Here is a 24512-nt window from a genome sequence, read left to right as displayed (position 1 = left end):
TACATTAGATGACAGTACAGAACTAGCTGAGCTGTTAGTTCAGCTCTGGGTGATGTTGCAGAGCAACTGGGGATCAGCACACAGATTTAAAATTTATCATTAGACTTTGATAATTCTAACGGAAAAATAATGTTTAAAAGAAGCCATGGTAAACCTAAAACTTGGTGCCCTAGATGAACCAGTAGACTCTCATTCAGATGTCTGTTTTAACATGTTCTCCATATTCACAGATAGATCATGCAACAATAAGGGTATGTTCAGTATTTGGTGCAGAAAATGCTGCACAATTTCTGCATTTCTCTTAATAAAATAGCGGCAAAACTGCACGTTTTGGAGCAGATTTTCTCCCCGCTCATTAATATGGGTGAAATCTGCAGAAATAACACTAAAAGAATTGACATGCTGCAGATTTAAAACTGCACCAAATCTGCAAGTCACAAATAAGCAACATGTGCATGAGACTTCAGGATTCTAATTCACTTTACTGGCATCGGGAAACCCTTCAGGTTTTATGACAAATCTGTACTGAAAAAATGCAGCAAAAACAGCAACGTGTGCACATAACCTAAAGCAAGAAAATTTTTTTTCAAAGAGATGTGTCCAATTTTGATTCAAATCGATCCATACAAGTATACGAAACTTAAAATGCTATCAATATGCTGTTATTAACATTTGGAAGACAGAAAAGATTTTTTATTACATACAAGAAAATGACCAATTAAACACTGATGGTAAAAATGAACACAAGGACCAGAAACTGAGGAAACTCAGATTTAAAATGCTGAAAAAAAAAAAAAAAAAAAAAAAAAAAAACACACGACATCTAAGGCCTTATTCTGCTCTACCAACTTTCAGTAGAGGATAGACCTCACATTCAATGCAATACATCTTCTGTGGTCCAGTTGCATCTTGTGTCTCCTTTAGTAAATACAGCCATGGATGAAAAGAAGGAGCCCACCAATATCACTGTTGGGCTATGTGCACACGTTGCGGATTGGGGTGCAGAATTTTCCGCACAAAATCCGCATCTCCTGGCAGAATACGCAGGTGCAGATTTGCAGCAGATTTTGAGCCGATTTTCTGTGTTTTTTACCCCTGCAGATTTCTATAATGGAAGGTGTCAGAAACGCTGCAGTTCTGCACAAAAGTAGCATGCTACTGCTTTTGATCCGCAGCTGTTTTCATGCGGATTTTTCTGCACCATTAGCACAGCATTTTTTTGTCTATTGGTTTACATTGTACTGTAAATCAATTTGCGGAACAAAAGCGTTTCTGCGCAGAAAAATCCGCTGTGGATCTGCACCAATTCTGCATCATGTGCACACAGCCTTACTGTAGGAAAGCTTTGAATGACGACATGAATGCGGTGTATATCACAAAAACCCAAAACAGCTGAAAGGCTATGTTCACATGTTAAAGGGACTCTGTCACCTGAATTTGGCGGGCTCTGTTTACGGTCCGATGGGCGTCGTTTTCTCTCCTTTCATGCACCCCCTTCCTTTCCCGCTGCCGCAATATGGTCTTGAATTTGATTCAGTTTCCTCCGTAGTACACGTGTGTGCAATGCAATCTTGCCTTGCGCACGCGCAGTATGCTTTGCCTAACTGTGGGCAAAGCCGAAAAGCATTAGTGCGCATGCACCGGCGTGCTATGTCCCGGAAGTATTTTTCTGTGTTCTGGGACATAGTGCGCCGGCGCATGTGCACTAATGCTTTTCGGCTTTGCCCGCAGTTGGGCAAAGAATACTGCGCGTGCGCAAGGCAAGATTTCATTGCGCACGCGTGTACTACGGAGGAAACCGAATCAAATTCAAGACCATATTGCGGCCAGCAGGAAAGGAAGGGGTGCATGAAAAGAGAGAAAACACCGCCCATCGGACCATAAACAGAGCCCGCCAAATTCAGGTGACAGGTTCCCTTTAAGCACAAATATATCCCAAATTTGGTATCATCAAATAGGACGGTATATTGAACTCAAAAAGTCAAAACCCCAAATACCTCTCTAAATGCAAAAAGCAAAACGAGGTTAAGAGTATATTTAAACAGACAATTTTATAAAAATCAATCACATGGAAAATATATCAATTCAGAGTATCACTAACCAAGCAGGAAAAATAGGGAATAATACACAAGGGTATAGCCAGAGCACAACATAAAAAAAGGGGTGCATTAAATAATATGATCAGAAGAGACAGACCAAGATCTACACAGAAAATTGTATTGGGACAGATTTGTATCAACCGGATAGGAATGCTCCTGTTATCCAATAGAGAACATCATGCTCAAGTGAGATGGAGCTTCAGTGCAATGGTTAACTATTAAGGTGCTATATAGACCCCGACGACCCCATTACCAAGTTAGTGAATTGGTATTACCTGCAGATACACAGCTTTAAAAACTCAACTGAAGGAAACAATTTAACAAGCCATACTTTAGCATATACACACACAAAAGTAGACAAGCTTTCCCCTACAAATTAAAATCAAACAGTTCAATAACAAACTTTACATCTAATACTATGTAAACTATACATGTTTCAGACACCCAAAAGAAAAAAAGTGAAACACTCCCAATGGTTTCACTGCATTTTCAGGTGACTTTTCAGAACAAACTGTGATTCATTAGGAACAACACTTTCTAGCCATTCTTGCATCTGCATTTTTAGCAGTTTTTCTCTCGTAACTAGAAGCTGCAGCAATTTACAACGTGCTTTACGGCTTTTATTTCCCTATAATTTCTCTCCCCTGCCCTTTTATAGCAGCAAGTGTAATTTATCTCAGCACAGAGATCAGAAGACAGATTTCAGCAGTTTTGAGAATAAACAATCAGTGCTGGGAAATAAAAAGTGGCTGATGTGGAGAAAATTTTTCTCTAATAAGATATTTTACAAACTTTTTATCTCCATTATTACTTTTGATTTCTGAAAGAACTAAAAACTTACATTTTAAAAATCAATGTCTAGAGCACTGTTCCCCAACTCCGGTCCTCAAGAGACACCAACTGGTCATGTATTCAGGATTTCCTTAGTATTGCACAGGTGACTGAATGCTTGCCTGTCCATGTGATGCAATTACCACCTGTGCAATACTAAAGAAATCCTGAAAACATGACCTGTTGGTGTCTCTTGAGGACTGGAGTTGGGGAGCACTGGTCTAGAGGAACGGCGTCATACCATAGGGAATATAAGATGGCTGAAAAAGTCCTGGACGTTAGGGACTATTTCACGGCTTCAGCACATACACGTAGTATGATTCTACTAGACCATGATAGTTTTATGGGGGTCAGAGTTTTACCCAGTAGGACCACTGTCTACATGTTGCATCAATAATAAAGTTCCTTAGCATGGAACCATTAGTGCATCAGGAAACTTATGTCTAAACAAACCTTTTGGTTTTCTTCCACGTCTTGGTGCAGGTGAAGAGAATGCAAATTCAACAGGAGTGGCAGCAGGCATTGACACAATGGTAGACCTAGTCCTTGTTGAACGGGTTGTTCTCTTTTGCTCCTCAGCGACATCAACAGAATCCTCTATATCGGTGTTCCCAATATGTTTTTTTGCCGTTTTTCTGGAACTGTCTGTGATAGCCTCTTGTGCTGTGACATTTTCATTTGTACCTTTTTTATCAATTTGATTTTCTGATTTGACTCTAGTCCATCTTAAGAGTACCCTTTTAGGAGAATGAGGAGGGCTGGAGTCAGATTTGTTAGATACCCGAGAGGCACCAAGCTCAAAGTGTTTGACCAACTCATTCACAACTCGTTTGCTCCTTCGGCCCCTTGTAGGTGTAGAAACAAGTGGTTCAGTCTCAGCATTCTCAATGTTTGATTCACCTCCCCGCTCTTGTACTACTTTGGAAGATCTAGTAATTCTAGTAGGTGTTGTCGGCAATACAGTTTTTGGATCCACAGTATCTTTTGTATTTATTTGGTCATCCAATGCTGCAGCTTTTCCTCTGCGGGTTCTAGCAGGAGAGGCTGACATCTTTGTTACAATTTCTTCTGTAACAATAGTTTCACTTTCTGTGGACTGGGTTTGATCAGAAACAGAGTTTTTAGTTCTTCTAGATATTCTTGTGATAGTAATGGATTGTTGATCCTCTTGTTGGGTTGGTAATGTTGTACTTAAATTTTCAGGATTATCCTTGGTTTTTCTACTGCCTCTTTTAGGGGTTGTGGGAAGTGAAAGGGTATTGTTTGTGCTGTTGGATGCCTTAGTGGTTCTCCTGATACTTCTGCGAGGCGTTGGAGGTTTTATTAGTTCAGATTTGCCTTCAGTTGGAGAAGTGTGCAATTCATCCAGAGAAAGTTTCTGCTCCTCTAATTTTTCAGGGGGTGTTCCCTTTACAACTGTGTTAGTGGTAAAATCGTCAGAATTTGTTTCCTTAACCTTTTTTAAAGGTGTCCTAGCAGCATCATGTGCATTACGGAGTTTCCTTCCAGTTTCATTTTCAGAAACTGAATCACTATTAACTTCTGCTGTAAAATTCTTACCACCAGTTTCTTTCGGAGCTTCGAGCACGTTTTCTGCAATGGCTGCATTGATAGGTTCAGGTATAGAAGGCAGTGTGTCATCAGTAACCCTAGTCCCTTCAGTGGCACCAAGAGCTAAGGCAGTTTCACAATTTTCATCACTGCTAACTGTAGCTATCAAATTGACCTTTTCATCACTGGGATCACATGGATTAATTGACGCTACTTTTAAGGTTTCATCACCAAGATTATCTGCTTTCAGTGCTTCCTCTATTTCATCATCTCCAGCATCTCCTTCAAGTATCAAACTAAAATTACTTGGCGGTACATAATGTTCATCATCCATGTCGTTACTTGCATCCACAGAATCTTTTTCTTCTGCAGATTCATTATTGTTGCAATAACGATCATCATTATTCTCCCCATTAGGGTCTTCTAATGCTGAACTTATCTGCTGAAATGTTACATCTGGTTCAGAGACTTTAATATTCTCTGTGTAATCCAAATCCTGAAAAAAAACAACTTGTAATGTTAATCACACTTCATGACAGTTGATAAGTAAAAGAAAAGGCAAGTTAATGGTCATTTTGCACTTGATGCCTGCAGGGGAGGAAAATTGTGTCATACGGTTGCTTAGATGTCTACGTGTTCTGCCTCATAAGTGGAAATATAATTCAAAGTCAACAAGTACCGTATATACTTGAGTATAAGCCGACCCCCCTAATTTTGCCACAAAAAACTGGGAAAACTTAATGACTAGAGTATAAGACTACTTTCACACCAGCGTCGGAATCTCCCCGTCGCAATGCGTCGGGGAGAGATTCCGACGCTAGCGTTTAACGTACTGCACAACGGAGGCAGCGGATGCATTTCTCCGGCGCTACATGTAGCATTTTTTGCTCCCGACGGTCCGCAAAAGCACAACGCATCCGTCGCTCGACGGATGCGACGTGTGGCAATCCGTCGCAAATGCGTCGTCAATACAAGTCTATGGGGAAAAAACGCATCCTGCAAGCACTTTTGCAGGATGCGTTTTTTCTGCAAAACGACGCATTGTGACTGATTGCAGAAAACGCTAGTGTGAAAGTAGCCTAAGCCTTGGGTGGAAAATGCAGCAGCTACCGGTAAATGTCAAAAATAAAAATACAGTATATACTCGAGTATAAGCTGAGATTTTCAGCCCAAATTTTTGGGCTGAAAGTGCCCCTCTCGGCTTATACTCGAGTCACGGTCGGCGGGTGAGGGGGAGAGAGGTCTGAGGCATACTTACCTGCTTCCGGCGCTCCCCCTGCCTGTCCCACGGTCTTCGGGTGCTGCAGCTCTTCCCCTGTTCAGCGGTCACGTGGGACCGCTCATTAAAGTTATGAATATGGACTCCACTCCCATACGGGAGGAGCCGCATATTCATTTCTCTAATGAGCGGTAACTGTGACCGGTGACAGAGGAAGAGGCTGCAGCACCCGGAGACCAGCTGTCCGGGAGAAGGAGCCAGGGACGCTGGGAGCAGGTAAGTATGTCATAGTTACCTGTCCGTGTTCCACACGCCGGGCGCCGCTCTGTCTTCGCGTCATCTTGCAGTGACTGTGCAGGTCAGAGGGCGCAATGACGTACTAGTGTGGGCGCCGCCCTCTGCTTGAACAGTCAGAGCGGAGAGACGCCGAGACAGGATGCTGAGGAGCTGCAAGCAAGAGAGGAGAGTATGTCTTTTTTTTATATATATATATTTTTTTTTTGCAGCAGCATTATATATGGCACAGTTTTATATGGCACATTTATGGGGCAATAATGAACGGTGCAGAGCATTCTATATGGCAGAGCACTATATGGCACAGCTTACTATGGCACATCTATGGGGCAATAATGAACGGTGCAGAGCACTATATGGCACAGCTTTCTATGGCACATCTATGGGGCAATAATGAACGGTGCAGAGCATTCTATATGGCAGAGCACTATATGGCACAGCTTACTATGGCACATCTATGGGGCAATAATGAACGGTGCAGAGCACTATATGGCACAGCTTTCTATGGCACATCTATGGGGCAATAATGAACGGTGCAGAGCATTCTATATGGCACAGCTTTATATGGCACATCTATGGGGCAATAATGAACGGTGCAGAGCACTATATGGCACAGCTTTATATGGCACATCTATGGGGCAATAATGAATGGTGCAGAGCATTCTATATGGCACATCTTTATATGGAGCATCTATGGGGCCATAATGAACGGTGCAGAGCATTATATGTGGCATAGTTTTATATGGAGCATCTATGGGGCAATAATGAACGGTATAGAGCATTATATGTGGCACAGCATGATACGGAGCATCTATGGGGCCATAATGAACGGTACAGAGCATTATATATGGCACAGCTTTATATGGAGCATCTATGGGGCCATAATGAAAGGTGCACAGCATTATATATATATACACGGTGGTGCAGTGGTTAGCACAGCAGCTTTGCAGCGCTGGAGTCCTGGGTTCAAACCCCACCAAGGACAACATCTGCAAAGAGTTTGTATGTTCTCTCTGTGTTTGCGTGGGTTACCTCCGGGCACTCCGGTTTCCTCCCACATTCCAAAGACATACTGATAGGGAATTTAGATTGTGAGCCCTATCGGGGACAGTGATGATAATGTGTGCAAACTGTAAAGCGCTGCGTAATATGTTAGCGCTATATAAAAATAAAGATTATTATATTATTATTATATGTGGCACAGCTTTATATGGAGCATCTATGGGGCAATAATGAATGGTATGGAGCATCTATTTTTATTTTTGAAATTCTCCGGTAGCTGCTGCATTTCCTACCCTAGGCTTATACTCGAGTCAATAAGTTTTCCCAGTTTTTGTGGCAAAATTAGGGGGGGGGGTCGGCTTATACTCGAGTATATACAGTAGATACCAATAAAAGTAAAATTAATTGAGGTCTTTAGCAGACCCCTGGCTTTTATGGCAATCCACCATCACATGACACTCCATCTGCAGCTGTTAGAGGCATATGATGGCTGATTGAATCGTCCATCATCTGTCGGGAAGATGTGGACTCAGCTTGCGAGCCTACATCAAAGGCAGGGACACACCATATGATGTAGCTGTACGTCATATTTTATGAAGAGATACCATGAAATTAACCCATTCGATAAACTCCATGCAACACATGTAATGTAAGTGGGGGATTGCTGATGATCTTACATAAAGACAACAGTAAACAAGAGGGAGAGGTTTTCTACACTGCTTACTGTATACAGTGGGGGGAAAAGTATTTAGTCAGCCAACAAATGTGCAAGTTCTCCCACTTAAAAAGGTGAGAGGCGCCTGTAATTGACATCATAGGTAGACCACAACTATGAGAGTCAAAATGAGAAAACAAATCCAGAAAATTACCTTGTTTGATTTGGCAATTTTTTTTTTAGCAAATTATGGTGGAAAATAGGTACCGTATATACTCGAGTATAAGCCGAGACCTCTAACTTTGCAATAAAAAACTGGGAAAACTTAATGACTTGAGTATAAGCCTAGGGTGGAAAATGCAGCAGCTACTGGTAAATTTCCAAAATAAAAATAGATACCAATAAAAGTAAAATTGAGACATCAGTACGTTAAGTGTTTTTGAATATCCATATTGAATCAGGAGCCCCATATAATGCTCCATACAGTTCATGATGGGCCCCATAAGTTACATAGTTATGGGCCCCATAAGATGCTCCATACAAAATACACCCCATATAATGCTCCATAAAATTTAAGATGGGCCCCATAAGATGCTCCATATTAAAATATGCCCCATATAATGCTGCATAAATGCTGATTATGGCCCCATAAGATGTTCCATATAACAATGTGCCCCATGTAATGCTCCATACAGTTCTTTATGGCCCCATAAGATGCTCCACATAATGTGCCCCATATAATGCTCCATGCAGTTCTTTATGGCCCCATAAGATGCTCCATATAACAATGTGCCACATATAATGCTGCTGCTGCAGTGAAAAAAAAAAAAATGACATACTCACCCGCTGCTCCTCAGCGTCCAGTCTCTCTGCACTGACTGTTCTGGCAGAGGGCGGCGTGCACACTAATACGTCATCGCGCCCTCTGACCTGAACAGTCACTACAGACGACGCGGAAGACGAGGCGGTGGTGGAAAGAGGAGGAGGAGAAGACGAGGCGGCGGTGAAATACTCATCTGGTCCCGGCGCGGTCCCTGGCAGCTTCTCGTGGACAGATGGTCTCCGGCGCTCGCAGCTCTTCCCCTGTTCAGCAGTCACTGGTACCGCTCATTACAGTAATGAATATGCGGCTCCACCCCTATGGGAGTGGAGTCCATATTCATTACTTTAATGAGTGGTACCACGCGACCGCTGAACAGGGGAAGAAGCTGCTGATGCCAGAGACCATGGGACATGCAGGGACCGCGTCGGGAGCGCCAGGAGCAGGTGAGTATGTGACAGTCATCGCTCCCCCTCACCCGCCGACCATGACTCGAGTATAAGCCGAGAAGGGCACTTTCAGCCCACTTTTTTGGGCTGAAAATCTCGGCTTATACTTGAGTATATACGGTAAATCAAATTACTCATGCAATACAAAGGTGTTAATAGAATATTGGTATTGGCCACAAAAAAAGTAAAACCATACTTTCATGTACCCAGATTGGAAAACCTATTAATATTACTCATTTGTGTAATTAATGTAGTGCAGAGTATCAAAGAAACATGAAGTAAAGATGCTGACAATATTCAATTATCACAGGAGCTCCAGCAGAGTAATATTTTGACACTAAGGCTGGGTTCACATTGCGTTAGTGGGTGTTCGCTGACAGAATCCGTTACATGGCGCAATTAACGCTATGTAACGGATTCGTTAGCGCACCCATTGAGCGCAATATATCGAACGCATCGCTAACGAATGCCATTTTTGGCATGCGCTAGCGATGTCCCGTTATTTTCTGACGGACCGTGAACGCTGCTTGCAGCGTTCGAGGTTCGTTTCTCGCTAGCGCAGATCAGGCATCTGCGCTAGCGGGATCGCTAAACGCAATCCCTTTTTGAACATTGCGTTGGCGCATTCCGTTAGCGTATGCGCTAAACGGATTGCACCAACGCAATGTGAACCGACCATTTAGTGTCCTCTTATGACATCAGAACAAAGCAACATGCTGAGGTGTAGTGCCGGACCTGTGTATCGCCGCCACCTGGTGGCGGCGATACACAGGTCCGGCACTACACCTCAGCATGGGTAAGCATCATTGTTAGAATATGATATGCCATTGTGCTGCTACTGAATTTTGATTATGTGATGTGGCACTGTGTCTAATGGTAGGGACACAGCGCAGATGCTTCCCTGATTAACATGTGAGCACTAAGCACTTTATTTCATGTTACCTTGCTGGATACATACCTGTGGCTGACCTGATCCCTTATTATTTTTGTAATTGTTATTTTTGTACGTGTTATTTTGATTTGTATGGAATTAATTAATAAATTTATATATTTTTATACATATTTTGTGGACTTAATACTCCGTATTTTTTCTCATGGTGACTATTGTATGTAGGAGTGTCCTCTCGTATTGAGACTGCTTTAGGCAGTGTGTCAAATTGTGATGCATGCTCTAGGCATCCCATTATGTAAAGTGTTTCTTTTGGGTTGGAATTATATTAATGTTTTTTCACGGAGCTAACAACCAGTGAGAACGATAAGTACATCACTGGATCGCTCCTGCATTGTTCTGGAGTTGCTGTGTTTGACATCTCTACAGCGACCTAACAGCGACGCTCCAGCGATCTAGTTTAGGTCGGATCGTTGTCTATGTCGCTAAATGTGACGGTACCTTTACTCTCTAGGCTCCAGTCATTTGGCATTAAGGACACTGCTCTCTCCTGGTTCTCCTATCTTTCTGACCGCTCCTTCAGTGTTCTATTCTCTGGCTTCACTTCATCTCCTCTTCCTCTCATTGTCTGGGTACCCCAGGGCTCAGTCCTTGGCCCCCTTCTCCTCTCCCTCTACATGGCCCCAATTGGACAGACCAGATTTGGCTTTCAGTACCATCTTTATGCCGACGACACAACTATACACGTCATCCCTTGGCCTTACTCCTGCTGTACTACAGAACACCACTGACTGTCTGACCGCAGTCTCCGACATCATGTCTGCTCTCTATCTGAAACTCAACCTCTCCAAAACTGAACTTCTTCTGCTCCCACCATCTACCAACCTCCCTAAACCGGACGTTTCCCTCTCCGTGGGTGCGACCATAATAACACCCCGGCAGCAGGCACACTGTCTAGGTGTTATGTTTGACTCTGATCTCTCCTTCACCTCCTATATACAATCTCTTTTTTTTTGCTCGTGCCGCTTACACCTAAAGAACATCTCTAGAATCCGCCCTTTTCTCCCCATGGAAACAACAAAAACCCTCATTGTCGCCCTGATCCACTCCCGCCTGGACTACTGTAACGCTCTATTAATTGGCCTCACTCGACTTTCCTCTCTCCAGTCCATCCTTAATGCAGCAGCCAGGGTTGTCCATCTGGCTAATCATTACTCGGACGCGTCCGCTCTTCAGTCGTTACACTGGCTGCCCATTCATTATAGAATCTAATTCAAAATACTTGCTCTAACCCACAAAGCTCTGCACAGTGCAGCACCCCCTTACATCTCCTCCCTCATTTCTGTTTATCTGCCTAACCTACCGCTGCGCTCTGCAAATGACTTTCGACTAACCTCTGCACTAATCCGTACCTCCAACTCCCGACTACAAGACTTCTCCCATGCTGCGCCAATCCTCTGGAATGCTCTACCCCAAGAAATTAGGACCATCGGACCATCCACAATTTGCAGTTTTAGGCGCTCCCTCAAAACACATTTGTTCAGAGCGGCCTATCATGTTCCCTAATCAGTTATTTTGTTTGTATGTAGCCCATTCACTACTTCCATCTATCCCCCACTCCCTGGACCATCATTGTAAATACATCATTGTAAATACACACCTGTACTTTGTATCTCCCCACCTCATTGTAGATTGCAAGTTCTCACGAGCAGGGTCGTCTTGTGTTGCTTTAATTATTGTATTGTTAACATTGTTACTTATGACTGTTGTGTTTGAAGCTGTTAAACTGTAAAGCGCTGCCGAATATGTTGGTGCTACATAAATAAAGATTATTATTATTAATAATATCTTATCTTATTGACAGACCATGATGAATCGGAGCCTATGTTTTGCTCACACACCTACAGTAAGCTTAGAAACAAACTATTAGAATTACCTGAATGTCCACAAATGAGTGTACGACAGCAGGAATTTCCTCAACAATTAGAACATTCTCCTCCATAATTTGCAGCTCAGCTTCATGTTCTTTCCTTTCTTGATCAAGAATTTCAGAATGGGTACTTTCAATTTCTTCACCGTCTTGAATACTCATCACAGCTGGAGAAAAGAAAAGAATAAAAAAAAAAAAAAGGGACCAAATACATACAGTTTATCTTGTAGAACATAAACCCTGAATAGAGAGTACACTGCATAAATAAATGTAGATAAAATAGGCCAAACGCTTCAGATTCTAAGAATCTAGAAGGTTGAAAAAGCTCATTTTTGTACTGACTTATGATGCGTTATCATAACAGTTGAAGATTGAATGCAGATATCTTTGGAAAAATATAGGCAAGGTTTTAAAGTTTGGATTTTTATAGGATACTGTTGGGTGCTGCCTGTAGTTGAAAAGTATTTTGATGCCAGATCAACACCGCATAAAAAAAAAAATATAATATTTGAATTGATAAGCAATTTTTCATTATAAAATATGGTGCAATCTTAAAAAAAAAAACCAAACAAAAAAAAAACAAACACAACCTTAAAGCTTTGTGCACACGTTCCGGATTTTTCACTTTTGCTATAAAAATGCGAAAAAAATGCATCCATTAAGCATCCTATTAATAGAATGCAAGCCGCAATTTTTGTGCATATGTTGCGTTTTTTTTCCGTAAAAAAACAAACAACGCATGTTCATTAATTTTGCGGATTTTGTGAATTTCCCGCTATTTAATGCATTGGGAAGCTCCGGAAAAAAAAAAAAACGTGAAAAATCCGCATTAAAAAAGGGCAAAAACCGCGAAAAAAATGCGTATTTCCTGCGGAAAAAGTCCGGTTTTGTTCAGGAAATTTCTGCAAATAATCCTGACGTGTGCACATAGCCTTATAGTGCAACCATGACAGACAAGCCGTTCAGGATCTGTGTATGAAATTCCTAATGGCTTGCTTTAGTGTTCTTTGATGGTGAGCTCACATATGATCACTTGCATTCAAGCAATGACAGGTGTAAGGGGAAATTACACTGTCTTGTCATGCACAGCCACACACTGCATATTTTATGAACAGGCAGATTTTACAGCCGACCCAGCATATATCTGAAAAGTATCAGCAACACAATGGACATGCTGTGCATTTTGTTACTGAAAGAATGTCCTCAAATCAACAAAATCCCTCCACAAAATATTGACTTATGTTTTTTAAAGCCCCATTCAATTGTACTTTTGTTGCATATATGATGAAAAAGAGGCCTTAAAGGGGTTTTCCCAAAAGTACATTTTAATTAACAGATCTTGGAATAATAACTTCCATAATTCGATGTGTTTACACAATGTTCCTGTGCTGAGATAATCTTATAAATATGCCTTTGCTGTGTATTGTGTAGTGGCTGTGTCTGACCCTGCAGGAACATGGTCTGATCATACCACAGCTCCTGGGCAGGAGAGGAAGCAATAGAGTATACAGACAGGACAGCAGGGGGTCACAGCTGATTCTTTCTTTGAAATAAAACATTGTTTAAAGACAGGCAGGGAAACGTTTTGCATCACAAAAAGAATCAGCTGTGACCCCCTGCTGTCCTGTCTTTGTGTCCTCCCCTGCCCAGGATCTATTGGTTAAAATTAAACATTTGTTTGTGGTAAAAATCCTCTAAATGTTTCTTGAATAATAAGAACATCCAAGTTTCAATTCTACTTTTAGTAGGTTCTTGTAATATGTGGGGAAACCCTACCACTCCCCCCCCAAAAAAAAAAAAATTCCAAAATGTTAAGTATTTAATGGGAGGTGAAGACACTGTAGACTAAAGGTACCGTCACACATAACAATATCGTTAACGATATCGTTGCTTTTTGTGACGTAGCAACGATATCGTTAAGGAAATCGTTATGTGTGACAGCGACCAACGATCAGGCCCCTGCTGGGAGATCGTTGGTCGCCGAGGAAAGTCCAGAACTTTATTTCGTTGCTGGACTTCCCGCTGACATCGCTGGATCGGCGTGTGTGACACCGATCCAGCGATGTCTTCACTGGTAACCAGGGTAAACATCGGGTTACTAAGCGCAGGGCCGCGCTTAGTAACCCGATGTTTACCCTGGTTACCAGCGTAAACGTTAAAAAAACAAACACTAAATACTTACCTTCAGCTGTCTGTCCCCGGCGCTGTGCTTCTCTGCACTCCTCCTGCATCCTGTGTTAGCGCCAGCCAGCCGGAAAGCACAGCGGTGACGTCACCGCTCTGCTTTCCGGCTGACCGGCGCTGACAGTGCAGAGGAAAGCAGAGCGCCGGAGGACAGACAGCTGAAGGTAAGTATGTAGTGTTTGTTTTTTTAACGTTTACGCTGGTAACCAGGGTAAACATCGGGTTACTAAGCGCGGCCCTGCGCTTAGTAACCCGATGTTTACCCTGGTTACCGGGGACCTCGGGATCGTTGGTCGCTGGAGAGCTGTCTGTGTGACAGCTCTCCAGCGACGCTGCAGCGATCGACATCATTGTAGGTATCGCTGCAGCGTCGCTTAGTGTGACGGTACCTTTAATAAGGAACCCGTCATTGGATTTATGCTGCCTAAACCGCAGGCAACATTGATCAAACTGACTGCACAATTGCAGCCAGATAAGTCTCTCTGAAACCCGGTCTAGTATCAAGAAGCCGGCCAAGGGATGAAGATGAAGAGTCCGCTCTCTCCCTGTATTACCCAACCGTACTTTTCAAACTACAGATTCATCTAGCCCAGAGTTGTTCACAACTGTCTTAATGAGGGGGCATAGTGGAGTCAGAGGTTTCTGATTTATTAAGAGGCACGCGTTTCAAAAGTGACCGAAGTAAGATTTGTAGCATAAGGTACGCCACTTGTAAAATTAAATGAGCGGACGTAGCCACACTTCTGTCCCAGTACCGCACATGTTTGCAGCGCTGGTCAAAACTGGTGAGAAAGCAGAATTAAATTGCACAATTTTTGCTAAAAAAAAAAAAAAAGAAAAAAAGAAAAAAAAAAAAGAATTTCCAAATCTTACTAGCCAGTGTAAAAAAACGTAATGTTATGCAGGAGAGCAGATAAAAAAATGTTGGGGTGGGCATCACACTATACAGTGAGGTGTTCTGGAACATAAATACTGTAAATTGCAGTTGCACCATTCCCACGGTTTCAGAATGACGCTCAGTACTTACAAGACGAGCCACCGCTGGAGGAATCGGACTGCGGCTGTATTTCAGTGGGCTGAGTGTTGTTTTCCACCGGATCTAAAACACTGTATAACAGATGACGTATAAGAGAGTATCCCAAGAATAATAAGCTCTGACAAAAGAAAGTCCACAAGCTTTGAAATATAAATATAATGACCAAGATGTAATTGCTGTGCTTGTCTGCCGTCAAATACAACTAAAACCTGACTATGTTTGATAGCTCGGGAAAAATACCATTCAAATGAATGGTCCAGTAACCAGAAGTATGCTTGCCGTGTATTCTATAAATATTACATATTTCTATTCTTTTAAAGGGAACCTGTCACCAGTTTTACCATGTGTCAACTAAAACTATCAACTTATTCAGCGCCTGTGCTGCATTCCATAAACAGCTATATAACCTCAATGACACCCTTTATATACCTCATAAATCTTTAAAAGGTTTCCAGCGCTGTATGTTAATCTCATCGGTCCGGTCTGAGAGGCATCCATTTTGAGCGCTCTAACCCTCCTCCTAACTGCTGCTCGCAATCCTGCCACTTTGACGTAGATAAGGCCTCCAGAGTCCTCCACATAGCTAGGCAAAATCCCATGCCTGTGCAGAGAAATCATCAACTTGTGCCTGTACACTATGATCTACCCTAATGTGGGCATGGCCGAAAAAAATCAGTGCGCTTGCCCACAGCAATGGTGGCGAAACAGCTCCGGTACATGAGCCAGAAAGACGTATGCCGGCGCATGTGCACTGATGTTTTCAGCTCTGCCTGCAGTAGGAAAGAGCACAGTGTGCAATTTATCTGCGCAGGCGTGGGATTTCATCCAACATGTCCACGGCAATCAAAGCAGGAGGACGTGGAGCAGCAGCCAGGAGGAGGGGTAGAGAATGGAGACCTCCTGGACCGGTCTGACAGGATTAAAATACAGTGCAGGAGAACTTTAAGAGGTTTTTGGGTGGTATACAGCGGAGTCGGGGTTTATGTAACAATTTATGGAATGCAACAAAGGCGCTGATTAAGGTTATAGTTTTAGTTGACAAGACAAAACTGGTGACAGGTTCCTTTTAAACCGATGTACAATACTTTTTAGTCTAGATATTGTGGTGTCATAATTGCTATGGTGCCACCTGAGGGTCTTGTACTTCCTTTATTAATGCGTGCAGTGTAAACACATGCCAAGTACCGTCCCACTACCTGCTTTTTGAGTCATTCTGGCTACTGTATGGACCTGCTAGGTATCTTCCAAATTGGTGACTAGCAATGGCTTAATAGTTTGAGCTGATCAAAGGGGTTGTCCCCTTTCAACAAAACAGCTCTACTTCTCTTTGAGTCCAATGTGGTGTCTCTGCTGCAGCTCTAGTCTGTAGATCGACTGCGGTGGTGACATCATACTGAAAACACTACAAGCAAATCAACGAGCTCCATGTCTCCGTGCCGGTGAGCTGCTGAACTCCGTGATTAGCAATAGTTGTGGAGCAGCATTCGTGTAATGCACATCCTGAACATTAAGTAGTGAGGGTGTAATTCTCACCTTTGGACATGTAACGACCAAGACTTTCATACAAAATTTTAAGCTGGCATATGTGTAATTTATAACATATCTGGTTACTATACCATTTTATAATTCAGTTTAAAAAGCAATGCCAAATGTGTGAAAATTGTTTGAAACACCTGGCAGTAAAGATCTACAGAGCACTTTGCTTATCTGATCTGTCCATTTTAGTACGTAATCATATCTCTGTTGCATATTCCTTAGCCCAATTCATTCATGCATTTCAAACAGAAATTTTGGTATGCGCACAGATTTAAAATTTGCAGCAGAAAATTCTGCTAGAAATCCTGTGTTGGCAGGAAAAATACTGCATAAAATACGCGTTTTGCTGTGTTTGTGGTTTTTTTTTTTACATGAGTTTCTGTTCCAAAATGTTCCCAATCATTAGTAAGAGTGGAATCTGCAGCAAAAACACTAGAAGAATTGATATGCTGCAGATATAAACCTGCAAGGGAAAATTAAGCCACGTGTGCATGAGACTTCAGGAATCTCATTCACTTTGCCGGCACTAGGAAATCCTTCACGTTTTGTGACAACTGAGCAGAGAAAAAAACACGACAAAACTAACGTGTGTACATACCCTTCCAAATTGGAATGTTCTAATAAACTGTCCTCTGGGTTCATTATTAGTTAATAAATAATAATCTTTATATAGCGCTAACCTATTCCGCAGCTCTTTACAGGTTGCACACATTACCATCACTGTCCCCGATGGGACTCACAATCTAAATCCCCTATCAGTATGACTTTGGAGTGTGGGAGGAAACCGGAGAACCCGGATGAAACCCACGCAAACACGGGGAGAACATACAAACTCTTTGCAGATGTTGTCCAAGGTGGGATTAGAACCCAGGACTCCAGGGCGCTGCAAATCTGCAATGCTATCCACTGAGCCACCGTGCTGCCCCAGAGTTGAGTAAATATGTTTGGAATCAGTTGCCAACTCTGAATTTGCCATATTCGTGCCATAGTGCTACCTTAATCATGCCAAATTTATGTGTGGTAATCGATTCTGAACATATTCGTTCATTTCTACTCCCATTGACGTTTGGCTGTGTTTGGCAAATATTGCAAAAATAATATTCGCCGCTGATCATAATCGGAACCGAATTTTAAAAAATTTGCTCAACTCTATTCATTATATCGCTAAAACCGGAACTACAGCTAGTATTCGGATTTCAAATTAGCTGGTAGTTACAGCCGAAACTCTAGTATAATAGAGAAAGTAGGGGAAAACCACTCTACAATATGTTCATAATAACTAAGTTCCACAAACAGAATTAGTATTAATGTAGCACATCACTCGTCAACCTGTGGTCGGTGTACCGCAGGTTGAGCTAACACTTCCCCTGGGGGGACTTAGCTTGGAATAGTGGGGAAGATATTATAAGTCACTGTTACCTGTCAACTAGTGGAACAGGTTCTTGAACAAGCATTAAGTTCTGTAGTACTTCTGATTCTTTTTCGTTCACAAAATATATATCTTCGGTATTTAGATCTTCTGAAAAAGAAAAAAAAAAAAAAAGTTTAATTCAGAACAATAAAGGGGTTGTCTGGTCCAGTATGAAATGGACCAACTCCTCGTGCCCGGCGGGCTGCGACCAATCAGCGATATTGGGGCAGGATTTAAACACTGCTTCACTTTTTATTATTGATGCTGCCTATGCAGCATCAATAGTAAAAACATCTAATGTTAAAAATAATAAAAAAAACAAACAAATAAATTATATTCTCACCTTCCGGCGTCCGTGGCAACCTTTCCCGCTCCTCGTGACGCTCTGGTCCCAAGAATGCATTGCGGCAATGACTCGAGATCACGTAGCGGTCTCGCGAGATGATGACGTAGTGGTCTCGCGAGATTGCTACATCACGGGTTATTGCCGCAAGGCATTACTGGGAATGGAGCGTCGTGAGGAGCATCGATAAAGGCCTGGGCTGGATCCGGGGGCCGCCGGAAGTTGAGTAAATAAAAAAAAAAAAAAAAAAAGTTAACAGGGATATGGTGCCAACTGTGCTATATACTGCGTGGGCTGTGCTATATACTGGGTGGGTTGTGTTATATACTACGTGGGCTGTGCTATATACTATGTAGCTGTGTTATATACTACGCGGCTGGGCAATATACTACGTGGGCTGTGTTATATGCTACGTGGGCTGTGAGACTTTCGCCCGGGGCCCTCAAAAACCTGGAACTGGCCCTGGCTTCACTGACTGTTCATGGCCGTCCGGGACAAATCAGCGACAGATGCAGTCCGGCCGTCAATTGGCGCGGCATTTGGTCACACCCAGACGGCCGAATCCTGTGTATTCATTGCGTTATTCTGAAATCTTCATAAAAAAATTATACATATTCTAGAATACCTGATGCGTTAGAATCGGGCCACCATCTAGTGTCCTATAAATGTCTGTTCTGTACATGACTGGTCTAATCTCTAGAATATATCAGCAGATGTTGTAGTCTCGTACTGATGGCCATACTTGGACAGCAAGGTTAAAATGGAAATCAGATGTGGGGCAGATCACAGAAGAACAATGGAAAGATGTATTGGAGCAGTTTCCCAGACTGTCCCCATGTGAATCTCAGAGACTCTTGCAGAAATAGCTCATACACAGGGTGTATAGAACGCCGAGCTTCCTTTTTAACCCCTTTACCCCTTTAAGTAAGAATGACATCACTGGACACTTTAAAAGGAGGCTGGTGCTTGGTATCATTGTTTCTCTTCAGTTAACCATGGTTATCTCTAAAGAAACACGTGCAGCCATCATTGCACTGCACAAAAATGGCCTAACAGGGAAGAGTATTGCAGCTACAAAGATTGCACCTCAGTCAACAATATCGCATCATCAAGAACTTCAAGGAGAGATTTTCCATAGTTGTCAAAACGGCTCGAGGGCGCCCAAGAAAGACCAGCAAGCGCCAGGACCGTATCTTAAAACTGTTTCAGCTGCGGGATCGGACTACCAGCAGTGCCGAGCTTGCTCAGGAATGGCAGCAGGCTGGTGTGAGTGCTTCTGCACGCACTGTGAGGCGGAGACTCTTTGAGCAAGGCCTGGTTTCAAGGAGCGCAGCAAAGAAGCCACTTCTCTCCAGAAAAAAATCAGGGACCACCTGATATTCTGCAAAAGGTACAGGGAGTGGACTGCTGAGGACTGGGGCAAAGTCATTTTCTCTGATGAATCCCCTTTTCGATTGTGTGGGACATCTGGAAAACAGCTTATTCGGAGAAGAAGAGGTGAGTGCTACCACCAGTCTTGTCTCATGCCAACTGTAAAGCATCCTGAAACCATTCATGTGTGGGGTTGCTTTTCAGCCAAGGGAATCGGCTCACTCAGTCTTGCCTAAAAACACAGCCATGAATAAAGAATGGTACCAGAATGTCCTCCAAGAGCAACTTCTCCCAACCGTCAAAGAGCAGTTTGGTGCCCAACAATGCCTTTTCCAGCATGATGGAGCACCTTGCCATAAAGCAAAGGTGATAATTAAATGGCTCATGGAACAAAACAGAGATTTTGGGTCCATGGCCTGGAAACTCCCCAGATCTTAATCCCATTGAGAACTTGTGGTCAATCATCAAGAGACGGGTGGACAAACAAAAACCAACAAATTCTGGCAAAATGCAAGCATTGATTATGCAAGAATGGACTGCTATCAGTCAGGATTTGGTCCAGAAGTTGATTGAGAGCATGCCAGGGAGAATTGCAGAGGTCTTGAAGAAGAAGGGTCAACACTGCAAATATTGACTTGCTGCATTAACTCATTCTGTCAATATAACCTATTGTTACTCATAATATGATTGCAATTATATTTCTGTATGTGATATAAACATCAGACAAACACTAATAAAAACCAGAGGGCAGCAGATCATGTGAAAATATAATTTTGGTGTCATACTCAAAAATTTTGGCCATGACTGTACATGAGAAAAAGGGTTACATACAGCTCTTCCCAGGAATTTTTGTAATGTTTAATTTTTTTTTTAACTTTTTCACAAAAAAATTATTTCAGATCCAATTTGTTTTATTTTACCAAGAGTAACAGAAGAAATTGGACCCCCAAAGTTGTGCAATTTGTCCTGAGTACGCCGATACCATATGTGGGGGTAAACCACTTTTTGGGCATATGGCAGAGCTCGGAAAGAAAGGAGCAACATTTGACTTTTTCAACGCAGAATTGGCTGGAATTGAGATCAGACCATGTCGCGTTTGAAGAGCCCCTGATGTGCCTAAACAGTGGAAACCCCCCACAAGTGACCCAATTTTGGAAACTAGACCAGCTAAGGAATTTATCTAGATGTGTGGTGTGCACTTTGAACCCACAATTGTTTCAAGAAAGTTAATAATGTAGAGCCATGAAAATTAAAAAATCATTTAATTTCCACAAAAATGATCTTTTAGCCCCCAATTTTGTATTTTCCCAAGGGTATCCGGAGAAATTAAACAGTAAAAGTTGTTGTTTAATTTGTCCTGAGTACGCCGATACCCATATGTGGGGGTAAACCACTGTTTGGGTGCATGGCAGAGCTCGTAAGGGAAGGAGCACAGTTTTACTTTTTCAATGCAGAATTGGATGGAATTTTGATCGGATGTCATGCTGCGTTTGCAGAGCCCCTTGATGTGCCTAAACAGTGGAAACCCCCCAATTCTAACTCCAACCCTAACCCCAACACACCCCTAACCCCAACACACCCCTAACCATAATCCCAACCCCAAACATAACCCTAACCACACCCCTAACCCAACCGTAAACGTAATTCAAACCCTAGCCCCAACGGGAAAATGGAAATACATTATTTTTTCCCTAACTAAGTCGGTGATAAAGGGGGGGTGGGGGTGGGGGGTTTGATTTACTACTTATAGCGGGTTTTTATGTTTGGAAGTTGTCACGCACTAAAAGACGCTTTTTATTGCAAAAAATTGTTTTTGCGTCACCACATTTTGGCGAGCTATAATTTTTCCATATTTTGGTCAGAGTCATGAGAGGTTTTGTTTTTTGCGGGACGAGTTGACGTTTTTATTGGTACCATTTTCGGGCACATGACATTTTTTGATCACTTTTTATTCCTATAAAACCTATCGCAGTGATCAAAATAAAAAAAATACTGAATGACCCCCCCTTTGTCACCCCCATAGGTAGGGACAATAATAAAATAAAGATTTTTTTTTCCTTCCACTAAGGTTGGGGTAAGAACTAGGGTTAGGGTTTCCGTATGTGCACACGTATTCTGGTCCTCTGCGGATTTTTCCGCTGCGGATTTTTCCGCTGCGGATTTCATAAATCCACAGTGCTAAACCGCTGCGGATTTATGGCACATTTACCGTGGTTTTTCTGCGCATTTCACTGCAGTTTTACAACTGCGATTTTCTATTGGAGCAGTTGTAAAACCGCTGTGGAATCCGCAGAAAGAAGTGACATGCTGCGGAATGTAAACCGCTGCGTTTCCGTGCAGTTTTTCTGCAGCATGTGTACAGCGATTTTTGTTTTCCATAAGTTTACATTGAACTGTAAACTCATGGGAAACTGCTGCGGATCCGCAGCGTTTTCCGCAGCGTGTGCACATACCTTTAGAATTAGGGCCATGTGCACACGGTGCGGATTTGGCTGCGGATCCGCTGCGGATTGGCCGCTGCAGATACGCAGCAGTGTTCCATCAGGTTTACAGTACCATGTAAACCTATTGAAAACCAAATCCGCTGTGCCCATGGTGCGGAAAATACCACGCGGAAGCGTTGTATTTTCCGCAGCATGTCAATTCTTTGTGCGGATTCCGAAGCGTTTTACACCTGTTCCTCAATAGGAATCCGCAGGTGAAATCCGCACAAAAAACACTGGAAATCCATGGTAAATCCGCAGGTAAAACGCAGTGCCTTTTACCCGTGGATTTTTCAAAAATGATGCTGAAAAATCTCACACGAATCCGCAACGTGGGCACATAGCCTTAGGGTTAGGGTTGGAATTAGGGTTGTTGTTAGGGGTGTGTTGCGGTTAGGGTTGTGATTAGGGTTATGGCTACAGTTGGGATTAGGGTTAGGGGTGTGTTGGGGTTAGTGTTGGAGGTAGAATTGAGGGGTTTCCACTGTTTAGGCACATCAGGGGTCTCCAAACGCAAAATGGCGCCACCATTGATTCCAGCCAATCTTGTATTCAAAAAGTCAAATGATGCTCCCTCACTTCCGAGCCCCGACGTGTGCCCAAACAGTGGTTTACCCCCACATATGGGGTACCAGCATACTCAGGACAAACTGCGCAACAATTACTGGGGTCCAATTTCTCCTGTTACCCTTGTGAATATAAAAAAATGCTTGCTAAAACATCATTTTTGAGGAAAGAAAAATGATTTTCACGGCTCTGCGTTGTAAACGTCTGTGAAGCACTTGGGGGTTCAAAGTGCTCACCACACATCTAGATAAGTTCCTTTCGGGGTCTAGTTTCCAAAATGGGGTCACTTGTGGGGGGTTTCTACTGTTTAGCCACATCAGGGGCTCTGCAAACGCAACGTGATGCCCGCAGAGCATTCCATCAAAGTCTGCATTTCAAAACGTCACTACTTCACTTCCGAGCCCCGGCATGTGCCCAAACAGTAGTTTACCCCCACATATGGGGTATCACCGTACTCAGGAGAAACTGGACAACAAATATTGGGGTCAAATTTCTCCTGTTACCCTTGGGAAAATTAAACAATTCTAGGCTAAATAATTATTTTTGAGGAAAGAAAACGTATTTATTATTTTCACGGCTCTGCGTTATAAACTTCTGTGAAGCACTTGGGGGTTCAAAGTGCTCACCACACATCTAGATAAGTTCCGTTCGGGGTCTAGTTTCCAAAATGGGGTCACTTGTGGGGGGTTTCTACTGTTTAGCCACATCAAGGGCTCTGCAAACGCAACGTGACGCCCACAGAGCATTCCATCAAAGTCTGCATTTCAAAACGTCACTACTTCACTTCCGAACCCCGGCATGTGCCCAAACAGTAGTTTACCCCCACATATGGGGGTATCACCGTACTCAGGAGAAACTGGACAACAACTTTTGGGATCAAATTTCTCCTGTTACCCTTGGGAAAATAAAAAATTGCAGGCTAAAAGATCATTTTTGAGAAAATAATTTTTTTTTTTTTATTTTCATGGCTCTGCGTTATAAACTTCTGTGAAGCACTTGGGGGTTCAAAGTCCTCACCACACATCTAGATTAGTTCCTTTGGGGGTCTAGTTTCCAAAATGGGGTCATTTGTGGGGGATCTCCAATGTTTAGGCACACAAGGGCTCTCCAAACGTGACATGGTGTCCGCTAATGATTGGAGCCAATTTTCCATTTAAAAAGCCAAATGGCGTGCCTTCCCTTCTGAGCCCTGCCGTGCGCCCAAACAGTGGTTTACCCCCACATATGGGGTATCAGCGTACTCAGGACAAACTGGACAACAACATTTGGGGTCCAATTTCTCCTAATACCCTTGGCAAAATAGGAAATTCCAGGCTAAAAAATCATTTTTGAGGAAAGAAAATGATAATTACTTACGGGTAATTTGATTTTCCGGAACCATGACAGCGCCGCACGTGAGAGATGGCATCCGCCCCCAGGAACAGGAAACCTGTAGCAGAGATATAAGAATGGGGCGGCCCCTCTCTCCTCAGTTTGTTTGCAGAGTATGGAAGATGACCGCTTTGTTAGTACACAGTTATGTATCATATTTACATTTGTATAGCCATTTCGTTAGCTCTTGTGTACACACATGCTTTGTACATATACATTTATCCATATACAATAAGTTTTTTTTTTTTTGTGAATCACACAACCATCACCAAGATAGGGCGGGAATTAATGCGGCGCTGTCATGGTTCCGGAAAATCAAATTACCCGTAAGTAATTATCATTTTTCCCTTCACCATGACAGCGCCGCACGTGAGAGGAAAAAATAGAAGATTCCTAGGGTGGGACGACAGCAGACAACACCTTTCTCCCAAAAGACAAGTCTGACTGACCTAAGTCTAACTTATAGTGTCG

General features: G+C 42.7%; 1 protein-coding gene across 5 annotated transcripts in view; it reads right to left on the bottom strand.

Moving 5' to 3' along the window:
- AHCTF1 (AT-hook containing transcription factor 1) overlaps positions 1–24512 on the bottom strand; it is a 328409-nt gene that overhangs the window by 51099 nt on the left and 252798 nt on the right. For 4 of the 5 annotated variants that reach the window (XM_069769303.1, XM_069769301.1, XM_069769305.1 and 1 more), the window contains exons 30-33: positions 17915–18014; positions 14951–15030; positions 11746–11906; positions 3384–4977 (exon numbers count right to left, since the gene is read on the bottom strand). In XM_069769303.1, coding sequence (XP_069625404.1) covers positions 3384–4977; positions 11746–11906; positions 14951–15030; positions 17915–18014 — 1935 coding nt within the window. The remainder of the gene's footprint in view (positions 1–3383; positions 4978–11745; positions 11907–14950; positions 15031–17914; positions 18015–24512) is intronic. The other variant, XM_069769302.1, reaches the window with a different exon arrangement.

The sequence above is a fragment of the Ranitomeya imitator genome, chromosome 5 (assembly GCF_032444005.1).
Source record: "Ranitomeya imitator isolate aRanImi1 chromosome 5, aRanImi1.pri, whole genome shotgun sequence".
Classification (NCBI taxonomy): Eukaryota; Metazoa; Chordata; class Amphibia; order Anura; family Dendrobatidae; genus Ranitomeya; species Ranitomeya imitator.
The sequence above is the reverse complement of the archived record's forward strand: the minus strand, read 5'-3'. Positions and strand labels throughout refer to the sequence as shown.